At 39.9% G+C, this 23,011-nt stretch overlaps 1 protein-coding gene across 4 annotated transcripts in view; it reads left to right on the forward strand.

Moving 5' to 3' along the window:
- The window catches only part of cdk14.S (cyclin-dependent kinase 14 S homeolog), a 288,439-nt gene that overhangs the window by 67,861 nt on the left and 197,567 nt on the right, over window positions 1-23,011 (forward strand). For 2 of the 4 annotated variants that reach the window (XM_018269153.2, XM_041567462.1), the window contains one exon: window positions 9,300-9,545. The exons of 1 other annotated variant lie outside the window; for it this stretch is intronic. In XM_018269153.2, the coding sequence (XP_018124642.1) occupies window positions 9,300-9,545 (246 nt within the window). The remainder of the gene's footprint in view (window positions 1-9,299; window positions 9,546-23,011) is intronic. One more of the 4 variants, XM_018269154.2, reaches the window with a different exon arrangement.

A 23,011-nucleotide genomic window follows, 5' to 3' on the forward strand; every position in this document is an offset into this window, starting at 1 on the left:
TGCGTCTATGGCCAGCTTAACAGGTACTATACACACATACTCACTGTCAAACCTACAGCAAGGAACAAATACTGCTTTCTTATTAGTAATCTCTAGGGCTGCTTTACCCATTCCTTGGTGCCGTATCTTTCTTCTCATCTTTCAGGTGCAGCATTTCTGCCATTGCAAACATATGTGTCTATGGACCTAGAAGGTCAACTGAGGGAAACGGAATTGTATATATTATAAATAAGTAACTGTACATCAATATCAGCCACCAGGCCAATTGTACAGAGGCTTTAGTTCCATTTTAATATTGCTGTAAACTGTACTATAAATAAAATGAATAAAACAGTTCAGTACTAAAAGGAGAGCGAGAAGTGACTGTTCAAGAATTCTATAAGGAATAAAGGAGTAATATAATAACCTGATCAAAGTTTGCTCCAGGTCTGGTTACATGCTCCCTGCTAGACCTGGAGAAAACTTTGCACCTGTTATTACATTACTGTATTATAAATGCCTGTCTGCAGTTAGATTAAAAGGAGTGCAACATTGTTCTGCTCAGCATTTTCTTCAACATCATTTTCTGCTTGTGTATAAGAGCGATGCTACTTTAGAAGGGCGCAGTTATCATGAATCACATTGGAGCGTATCTGTCAGCCTATGCAGGGGATTCTTTATATACAGCAGCGTTCTTCTCATTGTTCAGACATCCAATGTCAATATATAGATTACAGTACATCAAATGCAGTTTTTGTATATCCAGTGTATAAATAACCGGTACTACAATTATGAGTAGACTGGCTTTGTTCCTGGTATCGGTACCCCCTCTCTCATTATACAGATGCACATTGTTAACCCATTCTTGGAAAGTATTTGTGAAGGGGCTTGTTGGCAGTGGGTTAAAAAAAAAAGCTGGAAACTGAAAAAGGCTAATTTACGTCTGCAAGCGCAGTTGTGTTCATGTAAAACCCTTTTATTAAAGGTACACGCGTCTTGCCCCAGATTTCGAAAACATTCAGACAGAATTGTGTCCGATTTGCAACAAATGTCAAGCGCAGTTTTGCTACTTTTGATTTATCGGGCGCAACTGTCTCACCTTTGCGAATGCTGCTGGAATTTTGGGGAAAAAGGCTGCATTATGGGGAAAAAAGTCAAATTTAATGTGCACTTGTTCTCTATACTTGTGGACGTAAGTGAGCCTTAAAATAAAGGGCAAATACACTAACCTGCGGAAATTCGCCAGCGATGTCTTTGCTCACATCGCCAGGCGGAAATTCGCCAGGACAACGCTAATTCACTAAAATGCAAAGTTGCGTCCAGGGTCCGAATGATGGCGATGTTTCGCTAGCGTTAATTTGCATACGGCGGGAAATTCAATGGACGTATATGTTGCAGCAAATACATGACACTACACAAGTCCAGGGAACCTTAATAAAAGAAAATAGAGTTGTTATAATGCCCTACACATGAGCCCAGTGTATAGTTTATGTGCCATATGTTAGGAAATGTAGGGGGAAACCGGGTACCCTAAAAAAATGTACGATCTTTTGCAGCCTATCACCCTGAAAAATGAAAAGTCCCCAGTTTGAGGAACTCCTATCTACTCTATTGCACTTCGCCTGGTCTGAGGTGGTGAAGGCCTGTCTGGCGCAAGAGGTAACGTTCAGTAAAATCTGCATCTTAGTGAATTTGCGTAGTTGTGTCCATTCGCCAGAGTGAAAATTCGCCTGCCGTTACAGTGCGAAGTAGCGCTACAGTCTATCTCCTTCACTAGATAATTTATGCCTGCGCCGTTAGTAAATCGGCAAAGTCCTGAAATGACGTCACGCTGGCGAATTTTCGCTAATGTTGGCCACTTCACCCTTTAGTGAATTTCTCCCTAAGACTTGTGATTTTAAAAAGGTTCCCATATTTACACCCCCTACAGGGACAGAGTAATGGATATGGCTCGGGGATGGAATTGGGTGTAGTTGGGCGTAATGAGGCATGTCCGGTTGGGGCGACCACGGCCAATAACCTCCAGTATTTTGGTTTTGGATGGATTGAGATCGTTATATTCTGGTGTAGAAGGATAACACTTTTGATCCTGTATATGACATAACTGGGTCAGCCTCAAATAAAGTGAAACTTCTACTGTTTCAGTGGTTTTAGTGATTGACCCGAATAAATACAATATTAGAACAATGGCCCCTTGAACAGTATCTATCCATTTGGCCCACCAGCCATGCCGTTTCATGTATAGCCACTGCTGAGCTCTGAGCTGGCAGGTCTGCGGCTGAGACAAGCCTCCGGAGTAACGTTATTTCAGTATTTTTTAAGAAACCATTCATTCTAAACAGAAATACAAATATTGTTACACCATGAATAACAATATTGTAGCGTTAACATAGGTTAGTAATCGAGTATCATGTGCCTTTAAGCATTTGCATTAACTAGATTTCTTAAAACGAGACACTTTTTCAGGCAAATGTATTCGCTATTTTCAAAGGGAAAAATGATTGAATTTTTATTGTGCCATGTTATGTTCTGTCAGAGCTTGAGCGGCAGAGGTAAATTGGCATAAAATGGTAGTTTCAGTATAACCCTGGAACAGAGAGTTCTGTAGGAAAATAGATTTTCTAATTGGTTACTAGCAGTGGTGTAACTAGAGGCACCCAATTTATTTACTGGGTCTGGGCTCCCATCCATGTCATCCAATGATCCGATCCAACACCCTCTCTAGCCACCCTTCTCTGCATCTGAGATTGTGCTTTACTCGTTTCTTCGTATGAGAAGGCAAGGTCAATAAAGGCTTGAAGTTTGCACCAGGTCTTGTAACCCATAACAACCAAAAAACAGGTAACATATAATGGTCTTTGGTAGCAAAGAGGTGATTGGTTGCTATGGTTTAATCAACCTGGTCCAAGCTTTGTGGCTCTCGATATATTAACTCTGAATACAATATTAAAGTACCCTCATGTCTACGACTTGTCTACTAATATAATCTTATTCATGAAATGGGAAACAAATGCATATAATAAAAAGCAATTATTTTAAGTCTGCTAAAAGAAATGACTGGTGCTAAAACATTTATTAATGCCATCTGTTTCTCCTACTTTTTTTCGGATTGTAATTACAAAGATGATCTGTCATTTTTCTTTCCCCCCCCTGCAAGTTTAAAATGTATTCGTCATTTCATTTACATAGTTACATAAGGTTTTATGTAATTATAGCTCACCAATGCCAAAACATTTATCTAAATGCTTCTTAAAGTGAAATAGCAAATAACTGTCAGGCATGGTGGATAACAAAGATTGCAGCACTGGGGTCCTAGGTGAGATTCCAGCCAGGGCAGAGGGCACTATCTGTTCTCCCTGTGAGAACTTCCTCCAACACTACAGGAACATGCAGGCAGGTTAATTGGCTCCTGATAAAACTGATCCTACTGTGCGGGAATGTGATAGGGACTTTAGACTGTAAGCTCCACTGTGCCTGGGATTGATGTGAATGATATCTGATCTCTGTAAACCCCTTCTGAATAAATGGGCGCTAAATAACTATGGATAATAATAATAATGAAGATAAATTGTTCCCACTGCACTGGATTCACTATTGATGCTGTGTGTACATACCTGTTGGGATTCTCTGTTGGCACCTTGTATAACTGCCTCCCCTGCCTTCCCGCTGGCTACAATGTAAATCACTGGCGGGATGGCAGTTGGATCGCTTTGTTTTCCGATGTCGCCTGAAGTTTTCTTGTGAGGCAACTTCGGTTGACTTCGGAAACTAAGCGCTCTGAGTACTATCCCACCAGCGATTTTCATTCTAGCCAGCGGGGAGGCAGTTCGGGGAGATTAGTTGCCCCTAGGCAGGCCCAAATTTCTGGAAAGGCCACCAAGGCCCAGGCCTAGGGCGGCAGGATTTTAGGGGGTGGCACGCTGCCCAACCACACCCACATTGGTTAAAAAAAACCCACTGGGGATGCGCAGGAGATACATTAATTTTTTACATTTCTGTGCTCCAATCCCCATTAGTATAGTCCCGATGATGAAAATTTGCATTTGAATAAAGGGGAGGGGACAGAGGAGATAAACGCCAGTGGGCCTAGGGGTGTCCGTTATGTAAATCAAGCCCTGCCCCTAGGCAGAGTAGATTTGTCGCCGGGCGACTAATCTCCCCGAATTGCAGCGTGTGTCTCTGCCCTAATGGAGAATGTGGAGCAGGTTGGGACTGAGATGTAGGATAGGTCCTGGCATTTCAAGAACATAGAGGCCCAATAAATAATCACTGTGTATGGCCTCTTACAGCATTTGCTAGAATCTACAGATGGCCAGTCCAGCACTTAAGTAAAACTGACTCAGGAATGCAGAAAACAAGTGTTCTTCATGGTTTTATTTTAACAAACCTGAATCTACGACCTGCAACTGTCATTTTTCCCTGCTTGGAACTGCTGCATACCTGCCAATATTTTGGAAACAAAAAGCGCGTCAAAAATTTTGACCACGCCCATTTATGTGGCCACACCCCCTAATTACAATGTTCATTTTACAAAATTTGGCAGGTTATGAAAGTTTGAACATATTTCTGTGTTTTTTTTTTTAGTTATTACTGTTTTGCTAATGAAGGTGAATTGCCCTTTAAGCTGTGAGTCTAGCTTTTCCCAAGGGACTTATTATCTTATATTGTTACAATTATTTGCTTACTGTATCTTGAAATTGTTACAAAAGTATCTTATCTGCTGCTCTGGCTGTTCTGGGCTCTCTGCCAAAAGCCAATTAAGTTAGAAACATTGTTTCTTTTTCTGGCTGTTCAGTGCAGAGTAAAATGGGACTTTCAAGTACAAACGAAGGGGCCTGCAGGTTGAGCTGTCAAAGGAGGGACTGTCCCTCTAAAAACGGGACAGTTGGGAGGTATGCCTGCTCCCCAATTCAACCCAGCAACTGCCATATGCACAGCCACCTGTGTGTGGGGTAATGTCATCAGAAGGTGGTAGAAATGAAAATATATACATATTAAAACAAAAATTGGAGACATTAGTGAAATTAATGTATACTGAAGCCTGCACCCTTCAAGTCCTAACCACAAAATAGTTTTTTTGTGGTTAATCCATGTGTCCCTACCAAATTAACAGCAGTTTGCAGATAAATAATGCATAGAGCTTACATAACTTTTTAAAGAAAAAAATGTAAATGTAAATCCAGCCTTGAAAATTCTACTGTCTGTAAAAGCTTAGCCATTTGTGCTTTGGTTTCTCCTCCGCAATGTTGTTTTGCCTGTTACCTCCCAAGGTTGGAAAGTCCTTTCCTTGTTTCTGTATAAACACTGATACTCTAATAATCATTTGAGATATTATCAAGAAACGGTTGCAGACAATGTGTGAATACTAATGGTATCACTTTAAGGAACAGCTGTATTTACAGTTTGCTTTGTGCACTGGCACTCGCCTGTTTTAAATCAAGGCTTGTTTCTTGATTCATTGGGAAAAGGGATATAAAATATACAGTGGGGTTTTTTCCATGTTGTGGATAGGAAGGAGTTAATGAGTGGCCAATCGCATGTAATTAACCTCTTCAGTTATCCATAAACACCCCCTCCCAATCACTATAAACATAATTACCCACTAAAAGGTAAGGCCGTGATTAAGAGATCAGTGTTTGCGTTTTAGAAATGATGCTTGAAAAACGAGACAGCCTAGTTTAGCTTTATGGACTAGAAAACCCCAGTACAGCACAGAGAGAGAGAGAGAGACAGAGTCACAGCTCAGTGCTTTCCTAAGGCCCATGGTGACATGCTTATTCCATAGAGCTCTAGGGAGCAGCAGTATGACTACATCTTCCATTTACAACTGCAATTCCCTATAGTTAATGCTCAGACAATATTTCTCCATTATAGAAGGCACTGGCTGTGCCCTAGTTATGGGATTAAGATGGCTAGAGGAGATGATTTCATGTATTTAATGTGTCAGGATATGCAGTATGTTGCCATTCCCAACAAGAGAGGCAGGTACTGTTATGCACCTCAGGTATACAGCTCTGATACAGCTCTGATATACAGCTCTGATATACAGCTCTGATATACAGCTCTGATATTCAGCTCTGATGTACAGCTCTGATACAGTTCTGATATACAGCTCTGACATACAGCTCTTATATACAGCTTTGATACAGTTCTGATATACAGCTCTGATACAGTTCTTATATACAGCTCTGATACAGCTCTAATATACAGCTCTGATACAGTTCTTATATACAGCTCTGATACAGCTCTAATATACAGCTCTGATATACAGCTCTGACATACAGCTCTGATATACAGCTTTGATACAGTTCTGATATACAGCTCTGATACAGTTCTTATATACAGCTCTGATAAAGCTCTGATATACAGCTCTGACATACAGCTCTGATATACAGCTCTGGTATACAGCTCTGGTATACAGTAGTTCTGATATACAGCTCTGATATACAGCTCTGATACAGCTCTGATATACAGCTCTGATACAGCTCTGACATACAGCTCTAATATACAGTAGCTCTGATACAGCTCTGACATACAGCTCTGATATACAGTAGCTCTGATACAGCTCTGATATACAGCTGATACAGTTCTGATATACAGCTCTGACATACAGCTCTGATATACAGTAGTTCTGATATACAGCTCTATTACAGCTCTGATATACAGTAGCTCTGATACAGCTATGATATACAGCTCTGACATACAGTTCTGATATACAGCTTTGATACAGTTCTGATACAGTATTTTATTTTTATAAAGCTTATTGGTGGGGGGTTGTGCAGGATAGACAAGTACTAAAGGTGGCCATAGATGCAAAGATCTGCTCTTTTGGCCACATCGCCAAACGAGCGGATCTTTCCCCGATATGTCATTAACAAGCATGGCTATATCGGGGGTAATCTGATTGTTCGGCCATATGGCCGAACGATCCGATTACGATGGGCTCCGGCGGGATCGGTCGGGTCAAAATCAAACCTGACCGATCGACCAAACGACCGATCTCCGCCGGACGAAAGATGTCAGCACACCCCACACACGATCCGAAAATTGTACGAATCCTCGATTCGTACGATAGGATCTGTGTGTCTATGGCCACCATTAGGCAAGCTCTAAAATGCACTGTTCAGACTCACCCCCCACCAGTTGTCCTTACGTAGGGGGATCATGCCACTATTTGCCCCTGGAATGGGTGGCGATTCCTAGAAATTGCATGGTGTTTGGGTGGATCACACGAGGAAACAGCTAGTTTACCTAATATAGGTATGGGATCTGTTATCCAGAAACCCATTATCCAGAAAGCTATGAATTATGGGAAGGCCATCTCCCATAGACTCCATTGTAATCAATAATCTAAATTTTTAAGAATGATTTACTTTTTCTCTGTAATAATAAAACAGTACCAACTAAGATCAAATGAATCTTTATTGGAGGCAATACCATCCTGTTGTGTTTAATTAATGTTTAAATTATTTTTAGCAAACTCAAAGTATGGAGATGCAAATTATAAAAAGATCCCTTATCTGGAAAACCCCAGATCCCGAGCATTCTGGATCACTGGTCCTATACCTGTAGTTGAAACAAAGGTGTAAGATGATTCCCACTGAATACCATAATTTGACTAAATAAGCTTTAAATGGAGCAACATATTAAAGGTCCAGATCAATTAGATACAGAGCTGAACCATTTCCATGTAGTGGGACATTTATTCACTATAGTACAAATTCAGTGGCAAGATTATAGTTACAGTGTTATGTATAGAAGTTGGTGGAGCTCAGTTTGAGGACCATAAGAATCTCTTGGAGTGCCACATCCTTCCCTTGTGCCTCCAGTTGAACAGCCTTGAATTAGTAGTGTGCTCCATCTGTATTTCTGGTGCTGTCTATGGATATATATGGAATTAAGCATACATGCCATTGTGATACCTGTTGTGCATTACTCATACCTCCCAACATTTTGGAAATTAAAAGAGAGAGTTTAAACATATTTCTATGCTTTTTTTTCGAGTTGGCAGCTTATTGGCCCATGTGTGGGGCCATCCGATGGGCTTTCCCGATCTATATCTGGCCGAACGTCTGGCAGATCTCGATCGTGCAGGTTAAAAAATCCCGTTGGATTGCAGCCGTATCTGTACGTCTATGCGGTCCCACGATCCGACTGCCCATATTGGATCAGCCTGATATCACCCACTTCAATCTCTAAGTCTATGGCCACCTTTAGCTGTGAGTCTAACTTTTCCCAAGGGACCTGTTAACTTATTACTTATTTTCTTATTTCACAATTGTTACAAAAGTATCTTATCTGCAACTGTAGCTGTTCTGGGCTCTCTGCCAAAAGTCAATTAAGTTAGAAACATTGTTTATTTTTCTGCCTGTTCAGTGCAGAGAAAATTGAGACTTTCCAGTACAAACGAGGGACTGTGGGTTGAGCTGTCAAAAGAGGGACTGTCCCGCTGAAAACGGGACAGTTGGGAGGTATGCATTACTTGCTAGGCTTCTGGACAGCATTTGGATATGTTCCCTTGTTAAGTATCCCTGTATATTTTGCCAAACACAACATTGAATTATTTTTATTCCACTATTATTACTTTATATGAAGCAGCAAACTCAAGGTATGGTGCCAACTAGGGGTAGGAGGCAGGGGCTGCTATAAGGGTGTGTTTTTATTGGCCATTTTCAATGAAAATATCAGTGATACCTTTAGATACTCTATAAATTCTCGAATTGTGTAGTTAATATCGTAGATCTGTTCTGGCTTTATTAAAGATTGATCGTAGCTCATATGTTACTGTTTTATTGTACTATTATATTGCTTTTTTCTTTCCCTGATACATGTGGGAATATTTCCAGAATTTCTTAATATATTGCTGAAAACAGGAGAATTCTATGTTTTATTACTGGACTGCTGGACTCCCTAATCCCATATATTTTTTTTTTATAGTCAAAAGTTTAACAATGCCTTTCAGAAAATATTTGACGAGCGGGTATTCTTGGTAGACGTTATTAGAAGCTGCACTGCGGTACAATTAGATACAGGTGGATTATGTAACCGTTGTGTTCCTTTCCTGTCTGTGTGGGTTACACCATCAGATGCCGTGTCTCGTATTTCTGTAGCTAAGGGATTGATTACCAATCTGATTGTGGAGTTGTCAGCAAACAATCCTCTATGTTGGGAAGCACCTTTTAGCTTTTGATAGAGCACCACAATGGCTCTCCTTTCATGTTCCTAGATGAGACGTATGTGTGTGTGTTTGTTTTTCTTTAAACAAAAGGTGTCCTCTGATGCCTCCTTTATATCTCAGTGTTTGCTTGTAACCCCTACAGATATGTGTCACCAAGATGTCGACACGGAACTGCCAGGGAATAGACTCGGTCATAAAGCCTCTCGACCCCATTCCTGAAGACAAGAAGGTCAGGGTGCAGAGGACACAGAGCAGTTTTGACCCCTTTGAAAAAACATCAAACCAGGTGAAGAGAGTGCATTCAGAAAACAATGCATGCATTAACTTTAAGAGCGCATCCGCGGGAAAGGAATCTCCCAAAGTCAGACGCCATTCAAGCCCCAGCTCGGTAAGGATGTGGGTATAAATGTAAAAATGCTCTGTTAATCCCCTTGGAGACTAGACGGGTCTCCAAAGTGTAAGTCATCTCTCAATGTAGGGTTCAAAGGTGTAACTTGGTTTATGGACACCACTCAGAAAGGCTGCTGCATGATAATGGAGTGCTTTAACTGTTTCTGACCCTTCTGGGCAATTATCAAGTCTTGATAAAGGGCCCAGAGAGGTCTGACAAGTTGCCTTGTTGGTGAATGCTTATGGGCTATTAAATAAATCACCTATTTTCACCCAGCAATTTTTTTTGGATTTTGTCTATACCACTCAGAAAGACAACATTTCAGTGACTAAGATATAAACCCTTGCTCTTTTCTGGAAGTTACTTTTACTATAATCAGGGTCGGACTGGGGGGCCTTGTGCCCACCGGGGCTGCTGTCCCAGGGCCCCCCTCCTTGCTGAGCCTGTGCACAGGAGCGCCGCCCCACGTGTGTGCATATGTGAATATGTGCGCTCTGAAGCATTCGTGCACTCGCGTATTGTTTTTCACTGCAGAAAGAAGCTTCCGAATTTTGGATCTGGCCCGGCGGGGCCCACAAAAGCCAGAGGCCCACCGGGTTTTTTCCCGGTGTCCCGCGGGCCCAGTCCGACCCTGCCTATAATTTATAATTGCTTTAAAGTACATGTAAGTACCCCTTGGTTTAGTATTATATTTTATTTTAATTTAACTAGCCAGAGACAAATATCACATAACCCTGGCCACCAGAAGCAAAATAGCCAATCCATTGCTCCAATTGTGGGCCTTGCAGAAGTCTAATGGCTAGAATTCCTGCACATGGATGGGGTTTTTATAAAAGACATGGATCTTGAACAAGCTTAAAGGGGTGGTTCACCTTTAAGTTAACTTTTATGTACGGTATGTTAGAAAATGTCTAATTCTAAGCAACTTTTTGATAGACTTTGAATTATTTGCCTCCTTCTTCTGACTCTTTTCAGCTCTCAAATGAGGGTGGGGGTGTCACTGACCCCATCAAAAAAAAAAAACAAATGCTCTGTTAGGCTTCAAATGTATTGTTATTGCTTTTTATTACTCATCTTTCTATTCAGGCCTTTCCTATTCATATTCAAGTAGTCTCTCATTCAAATGAATGTATGGTAAATATGAAACCAATTAAATTGACATTATACCTATATTTCTAATTAAGTGTATTACCAGGTATACAGTAGAATGGTCCCCCTGTGATTCCCAAAGCCTTACCTACACTGTTCTTCATTGATCTTGAGCTTGTTGGTACTTATTACCTGGGGAGGGTGGTTAGATATTTTGCAGGCATAGGAAAGGTTCTGAACATTTGTATGAATGCATTTATATTACTATTATTTAATGTTTTAGTAAACCATCCCCCCTTAGGGATTCCATGATACAGTCCAGTATAATTTATAAGCTCAGTTTTTGTGATCGAGCTTAATAGTCATGGAACCCAATGTGCAGAATGGAAACATTATAACCAGAGCTTGTTATCATGCTGATACTGGGATTGTGGTTCAGTTGCCAACTTCACAGATCATTAATAAACACATTTAAAAACAGATCTGGTCAAGTCGAGGGCCCTGAGGTCTTTACTTATAACCCTGACGTAGTGGGAAAATGTTCAGTCAACTCCCTTTGCCGCGTTCATATTTGTAACCTATTTTCTACATAGGTTATTGCCTCCAGAAAAAATGGATATTCATCTATTAAATGATCGTGTATAATGCTTTTTTTTTTTGATAGTATGTGACATATATGATATTACCTTTGACAAAGCATGTCTGACAATGATTCCATGCAATGCAACAACTTGCTTTCCTTCTTCATTATGAAGACAGATTGCATTTTCCTCTGTAATGTCCCCTTTGCCCCACCCTGTTAAGGTCTGGACTGAGAATCAAAATAGGCCCTGGAATTTCAGGTACACAGAGGCCCAACACAGCCCCCACCAGCCCACTAAATACTGACTTTCTATGGAACTTTATAGCAGCCCCTCTGGCATTTGCCAGAACCCACAGATTGCCAGTCCGGGCCTGTTCCTCGTCCAGTTTAGCAAGGCCTTTATGTAAATATGCTCTTTAGTTAAATGTAAATACCTCTTTAGTTAAAAGGTAGTGGTAGCCAGAAAAACAAGATTTTATTGCTTTGCAAAAGGATGGTAGCTTATTAAGAAGAAGAGATATATTGACATGTACTTGGGTAATATAGCCATACATCATATGGGGTGCCGTTTGTCCCAAATACATTCTGTATACAAAACTATCCCTAATACACAGAATGAATGTCTCTCATGTTATATAAGAATTTGTGACTATACACAGAGAAAAAAAATATACAAAAGACTTGTTTCTATTAAAGAATGAAAACAAAATCTGGTTAGTGCACAAAAGGATGTGATTATATCACAAACTCCATTCTGTACAGTTTAACAAGCAATCTGTCTCACAAATGTATAACCTCCATGTAACGGACGCACTTATGTGCAGAGTTACTTACAGAATGAATTATGTAAAAACAAACTTGGACATAATATATGATAGTGTAACTAACTAGTGCTTGTCAAGCTAGATTTGACTGACAAAATAGATATCTATGACAGAAAGCAAGATTTTATAGTACAGGATTCATTCTTTCCACAAAATGACAGTTTTGTTTCACAAAACAGATAAAATAACCATTCTGTGAAGCAACACTGTCAGTCACATTCCTGAACCAATAAGAACAAAGCTTATTGCCATATACAAACAAGATGAGAAGTGGCCAGCTCTGCTCCACATGGCTAAGGCAAAATATCTCACCTGCTATAGAGGGCGCCCTCTAATGTCCCCTGTGCTGCATAGTAATAAACATGAACAAACCTTTCCTAAACGAGCTGCTGTTAAACACTACAGGTTCATAAATGGAAGTTTTTACAAATGTCTGAGAAATATAATGCTGCACTTCTAATGATTGTAGAAAAAGAAAAGTATGCAAAACATAAATATGATCATTTTAGGTGATATGCCTATTCTTATTGTAGTAATCTGCTTGTGTGGCCATTTTGGTTAAGGGCATTCCTGCTGTTTTGCCATTATCTTATGACTCACTCCTGTTCCTCTTCCTGTTTAAGCTGAGAGCAATAATGGGACAGGCCACAGCCACCTGCCATCTTCTGTTAAATGTACCAGAAGTTACTGTGCTTGTCTGGCTGCTTCGCCTGACTCTCAGAGTTAGTTTTAAGTTTTGTATATGATAGTTAGACTCCAATGTCTCCTCCAAACTGTAATCTTGCACCAATAAGCCTGTAGTAGTCTCTTAATAATGTGCTTAGCTATAGTTCAACTACAACATAATAGATTTAGCCAGAGACTTGGGACTGATCATGTGCATCACACATTGTGTATAGTATGATGTGTAGGTTATATGAGCAGCCACTCCTGAGTACTGTGTGTAAACAAAAGGCTTCAGGACTTCAACTTCACCTCCTTTCGTGAATTCGGGTCTTTTCACCGCTTCGGGACTTTAGCTTCGTCTTTTCGGCACTTCCGCATTCGGTAATATGTGAAATGGCCGCACGGCTTGGGCGCTCGTAAAGGGGACCCGGCTCTTTGAAAAATGCAGCACTTCTGGGCCCCCCTTCAGGCCTGGAACACTTGTCCCCCCTGCTGGTGGCCCTGGACATGCATGTGACATGGGCGCAGTTGTGCTCTCTGCTCTAGTGTAGTGTTGTGTTAAGCACTGGGCAGGTAAGAGGACGGCATCATTAGAGTCTTTTGTTATAAATAAATATAAAGCATTGTATAGCTTGTTGCTTCTATATAAATAGATTATGATCCCCTAAAATTGCCCCTGCCTAAATGACCCCCTTTTGTTTATACACAGTACTCAGGAGTGGCTGCTCATATAACCTACACATCATACTATACAATATTTTGGAAGTAAAAAGAGAGACAAAAAACTTTTTTGCATGTAGTGCTGCAATTTTTTGACCACACCCATTTTGTGGCAGCACCCCCTAATTACCATGTTTATTTTACAAAGTTTGGCAGGTTCTAAAAATTTGAAAATATTTCTCCATATCTAAACTGTTAAAATTACTTATTTTCTTATCTCAAAATTGTTATAAAGCATCTTAGTTGCACCTGTTAGCTGTACTGGCCTCTCTGCCAAAAGCCAATTAAGTTAGAAACTTTGTTTCTTTTTCTGGCTGTTCAGTGCAGAGAAAAGAGGGATTTCCAGTACAAATGAGGGACCTCAGGTTGGGCTGTCAAAAGAGGGACTGTCCCTCTGAAAAAGGGACAGTTGGGAGGTATGTGTGCACATGATCAGTCCCAAGTCTCTGGCTAAAGCTATTATGTAGTAGTTGAACTATAGGTAAGCACATTATTAAGTGACTACTACAGCTAGGTGGAGACATTGGAGTCTAACTATCATATACAAAACTTAAAACTAACTGAGAGTCAGGCGAAGCAGCCAGACAAGCACAGTAACTTCTGGTACATTTAACAGAAGATGGCAGGTGGGTGTGGCCTGTCCCATTATTGCTCTCAGCTTAGACAGGAACAGGAACAGGAGTGAGTCATAAGATAATGGCAAAACAGCAGGAATGCCCTTAACCAAAATGGCCACACAAGCAGATTGCTATAATAAGACTAGGCATATCACCTAAAATGATCATATTTATGTTTTGCATACTTTTCTTTTTCTACAATCATTAGAAGTGCAGCATTATATTTCTCAGACATTTGTAAAAACTTCCATTTATGAACCTGTAGTGTTTAACAGCAGCTATTTTAGGAAAGGTTTGTTCATGTTTATTACTATGCAGCACAGGGGACATTAGAGGAGCCTCTATAGCAGGTCAGATATTTTGCCTTAGCCATGTGGAGCAGAGCTGGCCACTTCTCATCTTGTTTGTATATGGCAATAAGCTTTGTTCTTATTGGTTCAGGAATGTGACTGACAGTGTTGCTTCACAGAATGGTTATTTTATCTGTTTTGTGAAACAAAACTGTCATTTTGTGGAAAGAATGAATCCTGTACTATAAAATCTTGCTTTCTGTCATAGATATCTATTTTGTCAGTCAAATCTAGCTTGACAAGCACTAGTTAGTTACACTATTATATATTATGTCCAAGTTTGTTTTTACATAATTCATTCTGTAAGTAACTCTGCACATAAGTGCGTCCGTTACATGGAGGTTATACATTTGTGAGACAGATTGCTTGTTAAACTGTACAGAATGGAGTTTGTGATATAATGACATCCTTTTGTGCACTAACCAGTTTTTGTTTTCATTCTTTAATAGAAACAAGTCTTTTGTATATTTTTTTTCTCTGTGTATGGTCACAAATACTTATATAACATGAGAGACATTCATTCTGTGTATTAGGGATAGTTTTGTATACAGAATGTATTTGGGACAAATGGCACCCCATAACATCAGGGCAGCTAAGCATTTTAATGGCTCCTCAATTAGCAGGGTCTTATATTGTACTTCTCAATGAATATTAAAGGAGCATGGAGCCAATAAAATTATCAGGGAGACCCTTATGTTTAGGGCAAGGCTGGGTGGGAAGTGAGTGGTGGGCTGACTATACTCATCTTGTATAAGCACCTGGAACACACAAATTACTGTAAAATAGGCAATGATGCCCTGAAACGAAAAGACTGAAATGTTAAGAATTTTCAGGACAGCAATAACTCACTGTTTTGCACAGGGTGCAACCTTTAGGCCAGCCATGGGTTGGGGACATGAGGACAACAGTAGTAACAGGCTGGGTAAGGGAATGAATGACAGCAACCGATGGGTGGTGGGTTTTGGATATTGTAGAGACTACTTTGAGTGTTACCATGAAGGGATTACATGGTGTGAAGGTCAGAGGAGGATGGTGGGAAGGATAATGGATTTGGAAATATAAAGTCAAAACCACAGTGATAACCAGAGATTAGAAAACAAAGGTATTAACCTGCCCAGAAGGTTAGTTTACCAAGGTCAGAAAAAAAGAAAACACACTACTGGAACATAGTATTGGACTGGGGTGTCTGGGCCCACTCAAGCTGGCACCTGGGGGCCCCCTTCCCAGCTCCCCTGCAACCCCCCACTTCACTGTCGCCACACACCATGAATCAGTCCAACTCTGCTGGAACATAACACAACGTAGTACCCAAGGCAGGTTGTTATTTCAGAAATACATATTGGTCGCAAAACAGTCCAAGTTTATTTAATGTTTGAATGTATTCTTTTGCAGACTTAAGGTATAGGGATCCAGATCTCTTATTCTGAAACCCCAGGTCTCCAGCATTTTGGATAATAGGCGCCATATCTGTACAGCAAAATACAGAAAAGAACATTTCTTTATTGCTGTCTTTTGTTTCCACTTATAGTGTCATTATTTAAAGGAGATAGTTGATATATGTCTGTTAGTCATGTTTCTCACCAAACAATAAAGCAAATATATTCCATTTGTGTTAAAAATTTGCAAACGTATAATAGATTTCATTTATTTTTCATTCTCCTTGTTGTTGTTGGTAAGACATGATCTGCACAGACCTGGCCCTCACCCCATTATCCCTAGATTAGTACAAACAAGCAAATTCATATTTCATTTGGATAATAAAGTGAATTATGTTTCACAAGACAGATCATTTCTTCCTTCCCTATCCATTAGGTTTGCTTTCAGTGAAATGCATTCATCCATTTGCTTTAGGTGACTTACAAAATAATTGTAAATAGGCTTAACCTCCAAACTCAGGAAAGATTATTCTGCATTTCACCTTTAGAGGAAGGGGAATCCATCCTGCCAGACATTTAAGTATTTAGTGTATCTGGCTGTCCTTTCTGAGCTTTTGTCGGCTCCATATTTTTATGTTATTATCAATGGCAGTATCTGAGTGTCACATCTATATATGAAACCTATTTGTCATGCTTATGAATGCTGCATGTCACTTAGGCTTTGGCTTCTCGGCAGGGTGTTATTATATAAAGGGAATGTTCCTGTTCTGCTAATAGAATATATTATTGCATAGTTAACATGAAGACTTACAATTTTTTCAGGGTAAATATACAAAATGCTGGTATTAATGACAAGGTTATCTTTTAGAAATTCATCTTGAAAAAGCATTGGTTCTAGATTGCTGTCTGCACACATTTCCTTTCTTGCCAGTTTTTCTAGTTATCAGCTATTGATTCCTTATTGCAGGAAATTAATCACAGACCGTATAAACCAGCTCTGCAGCACTCTAACATGGAAACAAGGGCTTTAACATTGCCACGTAATGTCGAAATTATTAAAAATACATAATAGTGGGGAAAAGGTGGAGATCCTTTTGTGTCTTAGGTGACAACACATTTGGAATCATAAAGGTGTGCATTTTGGCTTACATGTACCTGAATGGGAGATTTTATCCAAATGATGGGACATAGGGTTTTCCAAAAAAGGGATCTTTCTGTAATGTGGAGCACAATGATTTCAGGTTATGAAACAGACAGAAAGGTAAAGCAATGCCCAGTGTAGGTATGCCACCTGTCTGTTTTGACGGTTGACCTACACAGCAACACAAACCTGAAAAAGTCCCTTGTGTTGCCAAATAAGGGCTGTGATTGGCCATTTGGTAGCCCCTTAGTTTTTATGCAATTATATAGTTCTTCCAAGCCTGGAATTTAAAAATAAGCACCTGCTTTGAGGCCACTGGGAGCAACATCCAAGTGGTTGGAGAGCAACATGTTGCTCACAAGCTACTGGATGGGGATCACTGATGTAGAGCATAATATTCTAAGACAATTTGCCATTGGTCTTCATTTTGTATTATTTGTAGGGCTTTTAATTATTTCACTTTTTGTTCAGCAAGTCTCCAGTCTGAAACGTCAACAGTCTTCTGGTTGCTAGGGTTCAAATTACATTAGCAACTAGGGAGTGGTTTGAATGAGAGACTGGAATATGAATATGAGAGTATCTGAATAGGAAAATAAGTACAGGTATGGGACCTATTATCCAGAATACTGGGGTTCTGGGGTTTTCCAGAGAACAGATCTTTCTGTAATTTGGATCTTTATACCTTAATTCGTCTATAAAATCATGTAAACATTAAATAACCCCAATAGGCTGGTCTTGCTTTCAATAATTAATTATATCTTGGTCAGGATCAAGTACAAGGTACTGTTTTATTATTGCAGAGAAAAAGGATTTTGAAAATATTTGGATAAAATGGAGTCTATGGAAGATGGTCTTTCCGTAATGCTGAGCTTTCTGGATAACAGGTTTCTGTAACAGTAACAATAGTATTGTAGCCTTGATTGTGCTTTGAACTGAATTAAGCAGCTATAATATACAGTATGTGGAACCTAAAGAATTATTAAAATATATTTATAAAGCACCAACAAATTCTGCGGCGCTGTACAGTTAATGGGTGGATATACTGAACTAGTTATGCACCAAATCCAGGATTTGGTTTGGGATTCGGCCAGGATTCAGCCTTTTTCAGCAAGTGCCATCTGAACCTTTAGAATGAAGTGACTTTTTGTTGAACAAACATTTGCATTGGTTTGGTGTTCAGCCCACTGTTTCACAAAGTATTCTCCTGAATCCCAAAATAGTGTATTTCATACCTGTATTGAACATACAGATTGCATATTTATATAAAAAAAAAACCATACAAGGAGTAAAGAAGGCCCTGCTTAAAAGAGCTTACAATCTAAAAGGCTATTGTGTAATCCTTAGAGCATTTCTGAGGGGTGATTAAATAACTGAATTTTTTAGCATAGGTGTACGTAAACTTGAGGGCTCATCTGCAGTTATGGGGGGGGGGGTTATAGTAGCCAGTGTTAGCACAAAAAAGGTGCAATGCATATCAATCATATGTTTTCTATTTTTAAGGCTTTTTTCTTTATGATGTCAACAAAAAAATCCTTAATTGGACTAAAATACTGATACCGTTTTTCGCCTTTTTTATGTTCTACTGCCTAAAATGATATATGGTGACATATTCCTCCTTGAGAATATTGAAGGTGCGTCACTTAATTAGGTTTTCTGTAAGTTTCTCTCACCCTTGTTGCCTGTCTGGTGCATACTGGAATTCAATTCCATGCATTTGATATCAACAATAAGAAAAATATGGTTACAGAATGGGATAACAATGGCCTCCTTATGCAAATCTGAAACTGGAAGCAGTCGATGCTAAATGAAACTAAGATGCAGAAAAGAATTGGTTGTAAATGGAAATATCTAATAAGAATTGTTCTTGCTAATAGTAAAAGTGAGTATGTAATGGCTTTTAATCAGACTCACCTCCTGGCCCACGTTAATGATACCTGATAACAATATAATTAATATGGATGAAAGATAATGGATATAGGAAGACCATTAGTCACATTTTTAATTGCATACCCCTTGCAATTATTCTTTAAGATCAAAAGGGTAAATGTATTACTGGCTGCTTTTCACTTAATTAAATGTCCCCCCACCCCTTGCTATGATCCCTTCTCTTGGTGCATTTCATTCTGTGGATGTGAATGTATGCAGATGGAGGAAAGTACATATGGTGACAATACCTGACATTCTCAAGCTGTTCGTCCTTTATGAAACAATATACAGCATTCCGGAGCCACGCAGCTTGTGTATAGAGGCGTCAGGTGATTTCAGATTTAATCTGCCATTAAGGCTCTTTCCGTTGTCTCCCAGAACTTTCCTGAAAAAGTGGCAGGTGTTGTGTTACTGATACTTTCCAACAAACGTGTTACACAATGAGGATCAACTGGTTCCTTTTTATGGCTGTTCTTATTATTCCAGGTTATAGCCATGCTCAGATTTCTAGTACATATGACTTCTTCAGGATAAGCCTGGGCCTTATAATTGAACAAATACAAAGAAGTTTTCGGTAGTAAGATTTTCACGTGGGATTGTAAAATGTTAACAGTGGATGCTTAAGGAAACAAAGTGTCACGACCGGCACCCAATACCAGAACAAGTGCCAAGCACCCTGGTCTCGGCCCGGCTTCATCAGTAGTGTGACCACCGTTGGGCTTCGGGAGGAGCCCTCAGCTTACTTGGGTGCCACCTGGACTTAACGAGGGGTACAAGGCGAGATGTTCTGGCTGGCAAAGGGGCACGGCTGTTAGCAGAGTCTTTTGGGCCAAAGGTCACGGTACAAAAGGATTAGGCAGAAGGATGGTCAGACAGGCTGGGTCGAGGCAGGCGGATATAAGAATCGTCAGGCAGGCAAGTGTCAAACCGGGTTGTCAATCAAGGGGTTAAGCTGGAAGAGTTGTCGTAGGCAGGCAAGGGTCAGGATACAGAATGCAGAGTAGTCAGGGAACAGGCAGGAGTCAAAACAGGATAATCAGGACAAACAGATACAGGATCAGATGCACAAGGCTCAGGAAACCACTAGAAACCAAGTTTTATCACGGGCACTGGCTGGGGGTCAGAATGGGCCTTAAATACTTTCCAAGTTCGCGCCAAAACGTGCGCATTTTCGCGCCAATGCGCGATGGCGCAAACACGCCACAATCACGTCGCACGTGCCCTAATAATCAATATGGCGCCTAGGAAACACGTGACGGGAGTCCCCGCCGTGCAGGTAGTTTTATTACACAAAGATGCAGAAATTAATTGGTATTATATTCAGTAAATACGATTGTTTAACACAGAGCATATTAGGGCAGATAAAAATTAATATAAAAGGGCCAGTAATGCCAAAGTGGAATAATTTTGACTAACAATCAGCTTTATATGAGAACACTTTTATTCTATAGTTGACATTTGACCTCTCTTAGCTCCCTGGGTTAGTATTAAACCATTTTAATTTACAGAGCTTAGGGCACATGCACGTCAGCAAGGGCAATGAGCAAAATGCAATTTTGAGGCCAGTCACCATGCTTTTTGCCACAATCCAACATTTTTTCCCCAGAATTCTGGAGCCATTGTAGTTGTAAAGGGATGACTCTCATGACACAATTGTCACTGCCCTCTTATCTCTTTAATTGTCGACGTGCCCTCTTGCCCTATTTCTACTTGAATGCCTGTGGCTACACAGCAGCTTATTTAAAAGTCATAGCAGGTAGTTGTGTTTATGAAGCAAATGCACAGTTTGTACCAGTGTGGGATAACAGAACTTTATATTTAAATGCATATAAAAGACTTTCATACCTTACTGTTACTGGTCCACGAATTTGATGTTACTAATGGTATTCCTGCATACCTGACTTTGTACATGTTTTTTACATCAAGGGAAAAACACAACCTTGTGAAAGGATTGCATTGGGTCTTAACTGTCAGCTGCTGGGAGAAGTGTCTATAAGCTGGGCTTCAGCTGCCAGCCAAGTAAAAACCACGCATTTGCCATGCAACTTACATTAGTTACATTTCCTTTTTCAAAGGGGACCGACCTCAGCCAAAAACTGTCATTTATATAATACAAGAAAAATAACTACATGTCCCCATGGTCCTCCCATTAATAACTGAAACTGACCCTTTGATATCTTTCCTTTAGGTGCTACACAAAGGCTTCTCTAAAAGCCAGAAATTAATTGCAAACGAGGTTCAGTGATCCCATCAATAAGCCTTTATAATTACTGGACTGTCTTTTGCAGGTTCTCTCCTGTTTATCTCCCTTTTAGACTTTTATGGGGGAATGTAATAATGGAAAAAATATTGGCAATGCGAAAAATTATGCCTCTCTGCGAACAAATCTGCCATTGTGCGAATTTAATATAGCTTTTGCGAACCCGAAAACTGTTTAGCGACCACTTCCGACAGTGGAAGAAGGTTTGTGAATTTTATATTTTGCACCAGTGCGCAGTGAATTTATTAAAACTATATAACTGAAAAACTTGTTATGTTTGCTCTAAAAGATTACGACACCTTCAAGCACTTCTTAAAAGTGTTCAATGCGCCATTAACATTTGCAATGCGCAATTCCAATTTGCAATGTAATAACAGTTTAAGGAAGAGTATTACATTGCAAAATTTTTTATTCTTACTTGTGCTAATTGTTTTGCAACTTTTATTACATGTCCCCATTAGACATCTACTCAAGTTGCTTTGGTCAGTTATCCTAGCAGCCAGATATCAGTCAAACCACCAACATGGAAATGAATAAAAACAAAATAAATTATTGCCCAGCTGCAAATTGTACATATTTACTTTAAAGGAAATAGAAAAAACAACAACGTGTTTATGAATACAAAATGTATTTTTGCAGAGCATGGACAGGCTTCTGCTGCCTGTGAATCCATATATTTATTTCCATTCACTTTCCGTGGCTTGAAATGTATGATGAAAATGCCACTGGGATTACAGCTGAGAAAGTGCGTACACCCCACCCCCAGATTTTTCTTGTGTAACAATGAGCCATTGGTCAATGTAAGTAGAGCTGCAGTGAATAAATAGCTAGTTGTGTACCTGCCTGGAGGCAATCCTGACAATGCAGCTCATACAGAGTCTCAGGGGCTGGAGACAAGACATATGGATATACAACAAGCTGTCTCTGAAGACTTCCAGTCTCAGCAAGCATTGTTTGTGTTGCAGCACTCAGTAGATCTGATGATTTGGTATCCCTGCCCCGGAGTATACACTAAAACATTAAATATTTGTTGTATTGTTTTTAATGAGTGTTTCATCAACGTGCTTTGGTTTAAAATTATGTTTGTGTGCTGGTTTTCTTTCTATTAAATACTTAGATACCCTGTGGAAATCGTTAACACAGCTTAGAATACTAATTGCGTATCTAATGCGACCCTACTTTCTATCATTCTGACAAAGTGTGGCACTGTATGATTGAGAAATATCCAACAAAGATTTAGATGAGGCTACCAGTTGTGATCCATGTGCTGTCAACTGTTAACACTATTCAAGCCAGGCCTTCCCAGCAGAGATACCTGTAGCATTATGTCCAACTTGCTCTAAGGGGGCCATTGTGGTGGTGTTGCAGAAGGAGTTTTCATGCTGGGTTGCATACTCACTTCACTGTATCTTGACTGCCAATGGTTCTCAAAATCAACAATTGATTACTTTAATTCTGGATCTCTGTCTTCTAAAAGGACAAGGTAAACCCTCCTCATGGATGGTACACAGTTAGTAGCTGTTTACATATCATAGGCAGATCAGTAGTACTTATTCACATGTGTCTAGTCCCAGGTAACTCTCTGGAAATTCTGCTGGAGGTCCTACACTAGCAGGCGGCACCTTGGCTGTTAGACCATCTGTTCTCATTGGTGGTACCTATGTTGGCTCTACTATGTAACCTAAGCCTACCTTTCTCTTCTAGAGTGAGTCATAACAGGAGCTAGTCCTTCAAGCCTTTCCTTTCTTTTGCCTCAGGATCCTGGCACCATCATCTGGCCTTTGTTAAAGTAATTTTATGAAAGTGATATTTTTTATAGTCTGATCTCATAACAAACCTATTTATCCATTTATAGACCAAAGGAAAACTAATGGCCAATACGTATTCTTATCTTCTGAGGACATGCCTAAC

This window comes from Xenopus laevis, chromosome 6S, assembly GCF_017654675.1.
Source record: "Xenopus laevis strain J_2021 chromosome 6S, Xenopus_laevis_v10.1, whole genome shotgun sequence".
In the NCBI taxonomy this organism is placed as follows: domain Eukaryota; kingdom Metazoa; phylum Chordata; class Amphibia; order Anura; family Pipidae; genus Xenopus; species Xenopus laevis.